Source organism: Macaca nemestrina, chromosome 9 (genome assembly GCF_043159975.1).
Source record: "Macaca nemestrina isolate mMacNem1 chromosome 9, mMacNem.hap1, whole genome shotgun sequence".
Taxonomy (NCBI): domain Eukaryota; kingdom Metazoa; phylum Chordata; class Mammalia; order Primates; family Cercopithecidae; genus Macaca; species Macaca nemestrina.
In genome coordinates, this window is record NC_092133.1 from 58,337,477 (window position 1) to 58,350,499 (window position 13,023).

Here is a 13,023-nt window from a genome sequence, read left to right on the forward strand (position 1 = left end):
ATTGGCAATTAATATATCAAGTATTTATCCTGCCTTTTCACAAGAGACTGTAATTCACCCCCAGTTTATAAGAAAAACTTCTTCACGAAAAGAATGCCAAAAGGAAGGACATATGTAGAAGGAAAGTAGTATGAGAAAATCACCCAGAATCTCCTGTGTAATAACTGATTTAGGCAAAGACAATCACAGGTGGCTAAAACCATTATGTGAAAGACTGTTAGGAAACCAAGACAGTCACACAGTGCTAAAGTGTCTCCTCACTGACTACTTGCTAGTTGTAAAGAGGGAAGATTACTTTATGTTGGAGAGAGGGCATCACCAGCAGTGGCGACAACCTGACATCATGAGTCTCCTAACGGGAGGCTCTATAAAGTACTTGTCTGTCATCAACCATAAAATCTTCTAATAAAAATGTTCTACATAAATACAATCAAGCCTCCAGACCTCATTTACAAATCAGAAGAACTGCAGAGGATGCATAATCCCTGAATAATCCTGGACTGAAGACCTGAGCTAAAAGGCCATTTTGGGAAAACAGGGAAATCTGAATATGGACTGAATATTAGGTGACATAAGAAAATTATTTTTAATTTTCTTAACTGTGATAATGGTATTACGATTATGTATATATATGAAAGGCCCCTATTTTTATTAATAGGAGTTACATGTTGAAGTATTCAGGAATGAAGTATCATGATATCAAAGTCTTAAGTTCAAATGGGTCATCAAAAAATATAGATTTAATCAAAGAGATAATGTAAATATGACAAAATGTTAACTGCTGAGTCTAGGTGGTATGTATATGGACCAACAGTATAGTTTTTTTTTTCTTCAACTTTTCTGTACATTTGAATCATTTTGTAAGTTGAGCAAAAACAAAAATTACTTTAAAAGGAAAAATAATTACATAACAGTCATGTTTTAGGAAGTAACAAACATATTTCTTGACTGGAATACTGCTTGATTTTTTGAATAAGAATATCAGTGAATTCACTATTAAATGGGAAGTTTTCAGGTGAATGGAAAAATTCAAAGGAAGCCTGAGGTAGAAGTAAGAACTACAAAGAGAAAAAAGCTTCTAAAGAGAAAAACACAGGAAACCAACACTGGAGAAAATTAAGATGGCAATATTGCAAAGAAGGAAAACAGAATACTTTGTCATCAGTTTTATCTTTGAGATTAACAACTAAATTATATTTATTTATAATCTATAATAATAATAAAGATATCTTTCCAACATTAACTCTTATTTCATGTTCTAATTTTAAAATGCTCTTTTGTACTTTAGATACAAGTTATATACAATGGAAGAGATAATTGAGTCACCAGTCCTCAAGGTCAAATGTAGCTCACATTGTCTTTAAGTACAAGGCTAAATCTATACAAATTACTAAATTAATAATTTTCCTGTGATATGTAATGGCCAATTGTGGAAGAAACACTGGAATTTGTAAGTCTGCTGATTTCAGTCATCTTAACACTGGCACTGATTGACTACAAAATCTCATTAGTCACCTGGCCATCAGCCTTTATTACCACAAGGAAAAGTAAATCAATTAAAAAAGGTCAATTCAGTCAGGCCATATAAACATTGTCACCACTTTTCTGGAATTAGATCCTTGTCATCAGACTGAAAATACAGACACACTGATTACAATAACACAGTTTTATTATAAATGTTCTCTTAAATTTAAATCATAAAGTTTCCACACATGTCTAAGCAATCGCCTATAAGTCTACTGTGGCTTCGTGCTCAGAACCTCATTTTACAACTACTTTTTAACTTTCAAAATTGATTTACAGTGATATGAAGAGAGGAAAAAGTCTAATTCTGCCTTCCAAATCTAGTCTAGCAGTATGCCTATGAGGAAATAGCAAAAACAGTCCATGAATTTTTATCTATTTTTTCCTACTCATTAGGAAAAGGGTGAGCCATATAATCTTCCTTACTAGTTGGAAAGTCCTATCTGATCTCTAAGTCTATTTCTTCACTTGTAAAACAAATACTGTACCTATAAAACAGGGTTTACATACCTGCTTTGCCTATCTTAAAGGGCTGAGATAAGGCGAGTTGAATTCCTTCAAGACTGTCTTCAAATAAAACAAATGACTTTAAAAATATCATTTGTTTAGATTACATTTTAATTTATTTTATGACTGAATATTATATGGTATAAAATATAAGAAAAAAACTAGGATTTCATTTTTACTCCTCAGCTATTTAGTAAAAGCCAAATCAGACATAATCATATACATAGAACTTTTACCAAAATTATTTAAGCTGAATCTAGTGAAATAATTAGTTACATATAGATTTGGAGAAATTCTAAGAAGAAAACTGGCCTGGACTTTTAAAAAAAGTCAGTGTAATGAAAGGCATAAATAAATAAAGGCAGAAGGTGAAGGGCACAATTTAGATGAAAGGAATCCAAGGAAATGCTGACCAGATGCAGTACATGATCCTTGATGAGGTCCTGGATCAAACAATAAAGAAAAATTAGAAAGGATATTGTGGGGACAATTAGAGCAATTTCTTTTGTATATTAGTTAATAAGTATCAACAATAAACTTTTTGAGCATCACAATACTATTATGGCTATGAAAAAGTGTCCTTGGTTTTAGGAGAAATATGCTAACATATTCAGAGAAGAAATGTTGTTATTTGCAACTGATTTTAAAATGGTTCCGAAAAAAATTTTAACTAGAGAGAAAACAAATGTGGCAAAATGTTAACAACAGCTGAAGTGTCTAGATGAATGGTATACAGGTGTTCATTATTCTGTTTCAGTTTTTCCATATGAAATTTTCAAAAGACTAAAGTGTGAAAAACTGGCAGGAAAGACAACTCTGCACAAACCAAACAAAATAAAAAGTTGGCAAGTAATGAAAAAAGCAGGTCAATTTTTCATTAATAAAATTATATATTTCAAAAACCTAATTTTCTAAGCCAAAATAGATTCATTATAATACTGAGGTATTATGTCCTTATTTGTTTTGTCAAAACAAAACAGTTTAAACAAAACAGTTAAATTAGGTGAATTTATATAATAAAAGGTCTCACTAAAAGACTTCCTGTAGGTAAAAAGCAATGTAATTTCTAAAAGCAGAATAGAAATAGACAAAAATGTTATTATTGGAAAAGATCATGAAACTAAACTCAAGTCTTTATAGATTAGTGGACTGGTACCCACGGCTGTTCAGGAATACAGCTATTACATAAAAGGACATACAACTTTACATTCTTCTTTAAAGGATAACTTCAAAGATAAGGAGAACAAATGTGATGCCTCATGTTTTATCACACACTTCACGCCAAAGACAAGCAAAGTAGAACAACTAGAAACAATTAGGGGCAGCCTACAGGCAAAAACCATGATATTTCGGTCTAGAAATGCAATTATTCTAGAGTACGAATGCTCTAAAAAATGAGGAAAGAAAAATCCTCTAATCAACGCTAGACTTGAATAATAGACAAAGCTAAATTTAAGATCGTGAAGTAGAAGAAACTAAGTCTGCGTTATACTGAAAAGTTGTCCTATAGGATTCTAGATGAAAAAACTGTAGCTAGATTTCAATAGTCTCCTTTGTATCAAACCACTATATATATACTTGACAAATTCTCTAGGTGGTGTGGTACTACTTTTTAAATGCAGTATAAGCACTCAACTATTCTAAATGGACTGGCAGGCTTTTCTATTCTGACAGAAGATGGGACAATTGCCCATCAATCCCATAAGAAATCAGGAAGTATAGTCAAGAATGTCTTTTTATGGCTTCATTTGAATACTAACTAGAAAAAGCATCACTATAACATGAGCTTAAACAATTAAACAATTTATGTTTAATCTCTTAAATAAATTCATAAAAAATTTAAATATACCGTTAATGCGGAGTTACATTCTCTGCTTTAAAACCTATTTACTGGTATAGATGTCCATTACTATGTTTTCTTAGGAAATATACATTTTCTTATAACAGATAAGCTCTAACAGAAAAAAAGAAACAGATTAAATCATATTTATGAAGTAATCTGTTTTTACCACTGCTTCTCTTTTATTTATAAGACAACAACAATGTAAACTGCACATACAAAAACAAACTTCCTAAGATGTATCTTTTTTTCTAAAAATAGCATTTCCTTTACCTTGTTAATGGGTACTACCAAAGCTGGTTCCACTTTAGCTTCAATTTCCTCTGGACTGTAAAAACAATAGAGTTTACCTCCTCGCAAAACACAATACAGCCTTCTCCAACTAATCAGACCTTTTACCATTTGCTGGAAAAAAAAAAAAATCAAGAGATTATCAATTTTAAGTTATCACTTTAAATTCATCAAAATACTTATCAAAGCTAAATTATTTAGAATTTTTAAAATGTGATAGAATTATCCATTAATTTGATATACAAAAGGTTAATTGCCCCAAATCCAAGAGTATGTTAATATCAGAGAAGAAAAGTTTGGAATTCTTAAAGGCATTAAATGAAATGGAGGCAACAATCCACCACCTAACTTTTACACACATAAAACCATAGATCAATGGTGTTTTAGAAAATCTAGTTGATTAAAAATTAGTGCTTAGAATTCTATGGCAATTCATCAAATGACTCAGGAAAATTATAAAAACAATTCTATATATTCCAAATATTATTTTCCCTTACTGTTCTCAGAGCATCGGAAAATGTCAACTACCCTGTTAGAATGCAAATTTTCTTTCCTCCTAATGGAATCTTTTAGAAAAAGCTATTGATTCATTGAAGTTCACAATTAATTATTTACTGAATATAAATAACTATGGTTATAAATAAATCAGGAGTAGGTGGCACAGAGGCAGCTCTGGAAGCTCAGAGTCCTAAACCGTGCCAAACGCTGTCTGCCAGAAAGACCTTTATGCGAAAGGTGTTGAGCAGACCTCATCAGTTTCCACAAGGAGCCCTCTGTTGCTGATTATCCTGTTGCTGCTATTAATGAAGCAGAGGAGCATGGAGAGGTAGCACCTTAGCCATCAACATTGCAGTAGATCCCTCCCTGCTTTGTCATTCTTTTCACCCCACATCCCCTACCATTTATATCTGGTAACATTTAGAAAATTGACATTTAAAAAAAGACTTAAAAAATATTTCTCAGTATCAGAAGGTGAAACAACTGCCAGTATATTAAGATTTAAAGTAGAGCTACAATTGTTGTAGGATATTTAAAGTCCTCTAACCTGCTGATTAAGAAATCCTGCAAATGCATCCTCAGCCATACAAGCTGGCTGGGCAACTAGTCGGCAGCACATGTTGCCATACAGGGGAAGCCAAAATGAAGACTCCTCTATTTAAAGGAGAAAGAAAAAAAAATCAAGTTATAAATATAAGTTTATTTAAGGTCATCATACATTTTGATTTTTCTCTTTTTACAATTTTGTTTTGCTTTGTACAGAACATATTTTATAATTACTTTTATGTAAAGATTCATCCTACCCAAATACCAGTGCCATATTTAGTGAGAAAATCAAATACGAGAATAGAAAGGACAGGATAACATTCTAACTGATAGTTTACAGCATGCTACCATCTGAATAAATATGAACTCTTTAGTCTCTTGTTTGATTTTAATTATTCAATGAAAGTTGTTCAGAGAATGTGATCTCATTTAATATAAAAACATTCTGATAAAGTAATTTGTTTGTCAAATTCTAATTTTTGCTCTAATTTTCATTATAATAATTAGAAAGGTGATCCTCTGAATGAAACATTATTTCACTTTGTGAGGCCAAGGCAAGGCGGATCACTTGAGGTCAGGAGTGAGATCAGCCTGTCCAATATGGTGAAACCCCATCTCTACTAAAAATACAAAAATTAGCTGGGCATGGTGGTGCATGCTTGTAGTCCCAGCTGCTTGGGAGGCTGAGGCAGAAGAATCGCTTGAGCCCGGGAGGCAGAGGTTGCAGTAAGCTCAGACTGTGCCACTGCACTCCAGCCTGGGCAACAGAGCAAGACTCCATCTCAAAAACAAAGCAAAACAAAAACAAAAAACATTATTTTAAAGAACTTAAGACAACTTAATCAACATTTTTGACCCCTCCTCCTCCCCTTCTCTTGCTGAACAATTCAGTCATAAGCCATTAGGGAGAGACCCCAACATAAACATCTGTGCCAAGACTGGAGAAGGAGCTGTGGTGTGCTAGAAAGGGATAATGGAGTCTGGGTGCGGTGGCTCAAGCCTGTAATCCCAGCACTTTGGGAGGCCGAGACGGGCGGATCACGAGGTCAGGAGATCGACACCATCCTGGCTAACACGGTGAAACCCCGTCTCTACTAAAAAATACAAAAAACTAGCCGGGCGAGGTGGCGGGCACCTGTAGTCCCAGCTACTCGGGAGGCTGAGGCGGGAGAATGGTGTAAACCCGGGAGGCGGAGTTTGCAGTGAGCTGAGATCCCACCACTGCACTCCAGCCTGGGCAACAGAGCAAGACTCCGTCTCAAAAAAAAAAAAAAAGAAAAGAAAAGAAAAGAAAGGGATGATGGAGACAGGCAGAGTGAGAATGGTGAATAGCAGGAGCTGCCTGCAGGAGGTATCAGCAGCTGAAGGGGCTGAGAGGGTGATAACACTGGGGCGCAGCCTAGATTTGGGACTGTCTTGAGCAAGCAGAGTAAAAGAGGTATGCCTGGGAAGAGGAGCCTGACATCGATCATTAGAGCCCAATGAATGAAGAACTAGTCCAGATTGAAGGAAAATTTAAAAGCATGATAATTAAATGAAATATATGATTCTGCACTGTATCCCTCTGCCATAAAGAACATTATTGGGACGATGGGCAACATCTTGAATGGACTCCGAGGATTATATGGTGGTAATGTATTAGTATTCATTTCTTGACTTTGAGAGTGATGGTGATGTAGCTGAATGTCCTGATAGTAGCAAATACGTATTAATGCATTTTGGGATACAGACTATCATGTAAGCAACTTGCTCTCATATTTTTTTTGAGAAAAAAAAAGATCTTGACATTCAAGCTGAGTATGGTAATGTGTGCCTGTAGTCCCAGCTACTCAGGAGGCCAAGCTGGGAGGAGTGCTTGCACCCAGGAGTTTGAGGCCAGACTGGGTAATATACCGATACCCATCTCTAATTTAAAAAAAGAACAAAAAAAACTTGACATTCAACTTGCAACTTTTCTGTAACTCTGACATTGTTTAAAAAAGTTCTTTCAAAAAAACATTAAGATACTCCTTTAATGAAGATACCTACCTGTGTATTACTTATCTATATGGAGGAAAGAATTAAATGATTCTAGGCATCAGAGTATAAATAAAAACCCAACATATGGCCCTTAGTTCACACTGGACCACATAAAAAATGATTTTTAAAGTTTTCGCTGTGCCCTGTTGGTAGTGCCCACAAAATGGCTAGCTACTGGCCATAACTATTATTTACCCAAAAGTTTTAATTACCCCAGAATTTTTTTTTGTAAAAATAGTTAATATATACATGCAAGGCAGCAAAGGTTTGTAGTAAAACCAAAAAGTTTTAAACTTACCTGCCCAAGATTCTACTATAGAATAGCACACGACAATGTTCTGAGACTATTCAAATCATTTTCATTAATACATTTTTAAAGCTGCTATATTTTAGAAATAAGGGGCTTAATCTGGGAAAAATGAATGCACAAGCATAATACATACTATTCCAAAATGCAAACACAAATAAACAAAAGTTATCTTTCCTAAAACAGGCAGCAAATGAAATAGAAATTCTGTAAAAGCATGTATTTCAGTAATACATCTGAAATTAACTTTGTGATTTATAAATTTAAAAGTTTGAAAGCAAACTTGTTTATATAGGCAATCTCAGATTTATGAATAGCTTATGTCCTAAATATCTGTAAGTTAGTTGAAAAGTACATCATAAAGAGTAAGAAACATGAAGGATACAATGAAAAAGACTAACATAGGTTTAACAGGCATGCAAAAAGGACTAAAGCTACACAACAGCAGAGGCAGTTTCAAATAGTTAAGTGAGATTTTGTCCAAACTGATGAAACATACCAACAATGTAAAGAAGCTCAACAAACTCCAAGCAGCATAAATAAACTCTACACCTAATTATACCACGGTAAAATTTTAGAAAACCAAAGGCAAAAAGGAATAAAAAGATTACACTCATAGTGGTGACACACTGGCAAATTATTTACAATATTTGTAATAAAATAATAGAAGCCAAAAATATTGGAATTATATCTTCGATATTCAACAAGACAAAATTAAAAATGCAGAATTAAGAAACATCTTCAATAATGAGGCAAAATAAAGCCACCTCCAGATAAACAAAAAGAGCAAGAAGTTTGATATCAGCATAACACACTAAAAGAAATTCTAGGGCTTATACTTCAAGCAGAAGGAAAAGTATCCCGGATGCAAGGCATAAGATACAAGTAGTCACAGAAACATGTAGGTAAATCTAAGTAAGTATTAAATCTATAAAATATCTTGCTAAAAAAAAAAAAAGAATTACAATATATAACAATAGCACATAGGTTAGGGAAAAAAGAGTTTAACTGTTCTAAAGTCCTTGTATTGTCTGAGAAAAGCACAAAACTATCTATTAAGTTTAGTTTTTAATAAGTACGATTAATAAAATTTTTAGGGGTAAATTCTAAAAAATCAGAAAAAGGATGTATAACTTTAATTCAAACAAGGAAAAATTGCCTTAAAAGGCAAGAAAAAAATAACCATGGAATAGGGGAGACAAATAGAAAACATAGGTTATCATAGACTTAAACCCAAATATACAGCTATTTGATATTAAATACAAAAGGACTAAAAGCTTCAGTAAAAAAAAGAATGTCAAATTAGAGAAAAATTAAAATCCAATATAATGCTGTTTGAAGAGGCATGTTTGTAACATAAAAATAAGTACAGTTTGAGGTAAAAGAAGAAAATAGAATTAAACAGTTACATGAATCAAATAACAAAGGTTCAAATTATATACAGCAAAAATAGATGTAACTATGGGTAAAAAAATCCACAATCACAGAATGAGATTTTATCACACCTCTTGTAGTAATATAGAGTATATAGACTACAATCATTACTTCTAACAAATAATTAACAAATATGGAACACATTGGTGAATAAAACTGACTAATCTGTTACAAGAATGAGAATTAAAAAACAGAGATGGTACAGAAAGCAAGTATCAGGAATAGAAAAGAGGGAACAACGTTACAGAGGCTGCAGAAAATTAATAGATATAAGGACATTATAGAAAATTTAATGCCTATAAATCTCAAAGTTTAGATCAAATGGGTAGGTATCTATAAAAACATAACTTATTGAAACTGACCCAAGAAATAGAAAAGTGAAGAACCCTGTAACTATTAAAAATAATTAAATCAGTCTAAGAGATAAATACGTATTATCATACAATGAGATACTGTAAGTAATGAAAAGCATACATACTGAATGATGAACCAAAAGCAAATTACCAAGACAACATGATTCCATACCAAAGTTCAAATTAGGCAAAATTATATTATTTAGGGAAGCACACAAAGATGGTATTAATAAAACCATAAAGAAAAACAAGGAAGTATATACCATAAAAATGGAGACATATGTACACCTAGGGTAACTGAGGGAAAGGAGTGGTAGTAATGTTCTGTTTCTTGATATGTTCTATTTCTTGAGACAGGGTCTTGCTCTGTAGCCCAGGCTGGAGAACAGTGGCACAATCATACCTTGCTGCAGCCTTGAACTTCAGGGGTCAGGCAATCCTCCTACCTCAGTATCCTGAGTAGCTGGGATTACATGCACGCATGACCATGGCCAGCTAATTTTTTTTTTATTTTTGTAGAGATAGGGTCTCACTATGTTACCCAGGCAGGTCTCAAACTCCTTGGCTCAAGTGATCCTCCCATCTCATCCTCCCAAAGAACTGGGATTACAGGCAAGAGCCACCACACCTAGCTTCCTAATTATTTTTTAAACTATATATTTACATTTCATGAACTTTTCCATATTTTTAACATAATTTCTCATTGTGAAACAAAAAAATATTGGTATAACATTATCAACCTTGTCAGTACAGAGCCATAATCCTTACAACAGTAAGTATAATTAGGACATTTACCACATATTTTTATTTAGTTGCTTGGAGAAAATGAACAAAAGTCAATAACCCAAATCATATTTCCAAACTGCCTTACCAGCACTGCTCCATATTTTTCATCACGAGTAAAATAACCTGGGAGAGTGGCAAGTGCTCATGCTAAGTTTTACCAATCTTCTTAATGACCTAACCCCCTTCTTCAGTTTCCTATATCTTTATTTATTTAAACTATAACTACCACTACCATCCAAAGAGAAAAAGGTTAAGGAACCCTACTTTCTCTTTCTTACATTCTCTGCTTCCTACTAACAGAAAGGCTGGCTTCCTTGATTTCAAATTTCAAAATAAGTCAGGTATTTAATTTCCAGCTAGAAAGTGGTGAAGTCATAAATTCCAAGTCAAAAACAAGGATTGAGCATACCCGAGACCTTTCTTTTCCCACTAAGCCTTGCAAACAAATCTCAGCGTAGAGAAAGGAAAATAAACTTTTCTCCTTTGGGGAAGAAGGGCATATATATTTGAAAGCACCAACAGAATCACTCATGTCTCCATTATTTAAGCCGATATTCACTTGAGGGGAACATACTATAATTAGAAATATAGGCAGAATATACGTAATAAGTAAAATATATACTATACTTACCATTTCCATTAATAGACAGATTATGGGTCTTGAAACTATCCTCAGCACTTTCCAAGGTTAGGGTTGTGTGAGCTAGCAAATTATACTTTACACCACTAATAGTAAGAAAGAAGACATGTTTTAAGTATTTTTGTATTTCTACTACTACACAAAATATTTGTATGTTCAACAACAAATAATAACCTGATTTAAAGATAAGCAAAGGACTTGAATAGACCTTTCCTCAAAGAGAGAACAAGATCCAGCATTACATTCTGATGCACTACATTTCTCTAAAGACAGAAATGTCTATTTCTCTTTTCTTGACAAACGATCAACAAAACATAAAAAGATGCTCAGTATCATTAGTCACTGGGGAAACGGAAATCAAAACCACAATGAGATATCACTTCATATTCATTAAGATTAGTAAAACAAACAGAAAAAACCAGCAACACGTTAGCTGGTATGTGGATAAACTAGAACCTTTGTACATTGCTGGTGGGAATGTAAAATGATACAACCTCCGTGGAAAACATTTTGGTGGTTCCTCAAAAAATAAGAAATAAAATTACTGATCCAGCAATTCTACTCTGATATACACCCAAAAGAACTGAGAGCAGAGACTCAGATATTTATACACCCATGTTCACAGCAACATTATTCACAATAGCCTAAAGGTAGAAGAAATCCAAGTGTCTATCCAGGGATGAAGGGATCAGCAAAATGTGGGGTATGTGTTTGTGTGTGTGTATATACACATACATATACATAATGGAATATTATTCAGCCTTAAAAAAGAAGAAAATTCTGACATACTACAACATGGATGAATCTTGAAGACATTACGCTAAGTGAAATAAGCCAGTCACAGAAGGACAAACACTATATGATTTCACTTATAGGAGGTACCTAGCGTAGTGAAATTCATAGAGATGGAATCTAGAATGGTGGCTGCCAGGAGGAAAGAATAAGGAAATTAGTGTAGGGTAGGTGCAGAATTTCAGCATGAGCAGATGAAAAACTTCTGGAGATGGAGGGCGGTGATGGTTGTACAATGTGAATATACTTAATGCCTCTGAATGTATACTCAAGAATGCTTTACCACAAAAAAAATTTAGATAGTACAGATGACATTTTTTGATGATACAAGTTATTGATTTAGCAAGTTTATCTCTATATTTTGTCAATAAAAACCTGCAAATTATTTGTTTTAATTCACACAAATGTTTCTCTGAAGGGTCCCCGTTCATTTTTTTTTTTTTTTGACTCACTGCAAGCTCCGCCTCCCGGGTTCACGCCATTCTTCTGCCTCAGCCTCCCAAGTAGCTGGGACTACAGGCGCCCGCCACCATGCCCGGCTAATTTTTTGTATTTTTAGTAGAGACTGGGTTTCACCCTGTTAGCCAGGATGGTCTTGATCTCCTGACCTCGTGATCTGCCCGCCTCAGCCTCCCAAGTGCTGGGATTACAGGCGTGAGCCATCGGGGTCCCCATTCATTTAATAAATATTTACTGAACACTTAAAATGTGCCAAGTCCAATGCTAGGTGATGGGCATTCAATGGTAAACAAGATCCAGCATTACATTCTGATGCAGCCAGAATGAAAAAAAAGGTAGGCATAGGAATAAACCAAATACCAGCATTTACAAGTTGGAATGCAACTTTTTCTATGAAAGAAACAAAGGAGATGAGAAAACTGAGGACCTGTGGTAGGTAGGTGAACTGGGGAAGGATTTTCTGAGGAGGTAACAGTTATCCAGTCATAAAAGAATCTAGCCAAGCAAAGAATGCAGGAAAATATTCCAAGCAGAGTGAGTATGTGCAAAGGGAGGGCTGAAGGAAAACCAGTGTGGCTGGTGCACAACAGGCAAGCAGCAAGCATGGTGCAATGCAAGGCTGGAAATACAGGGAGTGATGAGCTCACCTGGAGGCTCTGTGAGCCCTGGAAGAGGGGTGGATTTAATTCTTAGCAGGAAAGTTGATAAAAAGTGGAATGATAGGGTCTGATTTACATTAATTTCCCAGGGACAAAGGCTGTCTTCTTGACCAAACTCCAGCCACACTCCTCTGAGTCCCTTTCTCAACTAGGCCTCAACCTGGCCCTCTAAGGACCTGAACAAACACTAGCATTGTTTTTTGCAGCTCAAAGTTGCATCCCTAAGATGTCTTCTTAAAGTGCCTGCCTGAGAAAACTCAAGGCTGACAAAAGAACTTATTGTTTGTTCCAGCCAAGAGCTGAAAACAGTGCCTTTGTCTTTCAGTCTCTGTGGGAGGGGAGGAGACTAATTTTGATAAATACCAGCT

General features: G+C 34.6%; 1 protein-coding gene across 7 annotated transcripts in view; it reads right to left on the reverse strand.

The window, feature by feature from the left end:
* The window catches only part of LOC105466167 (rhotekin 2), a 95,612-nt gene that overhangs the window by 32,291 nt on the left and 50,298 nt on the right, over window positions 1-13,023 (reverse strand). For 6 of the 7 annotated variants that reach the window (XM_071069613.1, XM_071069611.1, XM_011715145.3 and 3 more), the window contains 4 exons: window positions 10,737-10,831; window positions 5,208-5,314; window positions 4,145-4,276; window positions 2,445-2,474 (listed from right to left, as the gene is read on the reverse strand). In XM_071069613.1, coding sequence (XP_070925714.1) covers window positions 2,445-2,474; window positions 4,145-4,276; window positions 5,208-5,314; window positions 10,737-10,831 — 364 coding nt within the window. The remainder of the gene's footprint in view (window positions 1-2,444; window positions 2,475-4,144; window positions 4,277-5,207; window positions 5,315-10,736; window positions 10,832-13,023) is intronic. The other variant, XM_011715146.3, reaches the window with a different exon arrangement.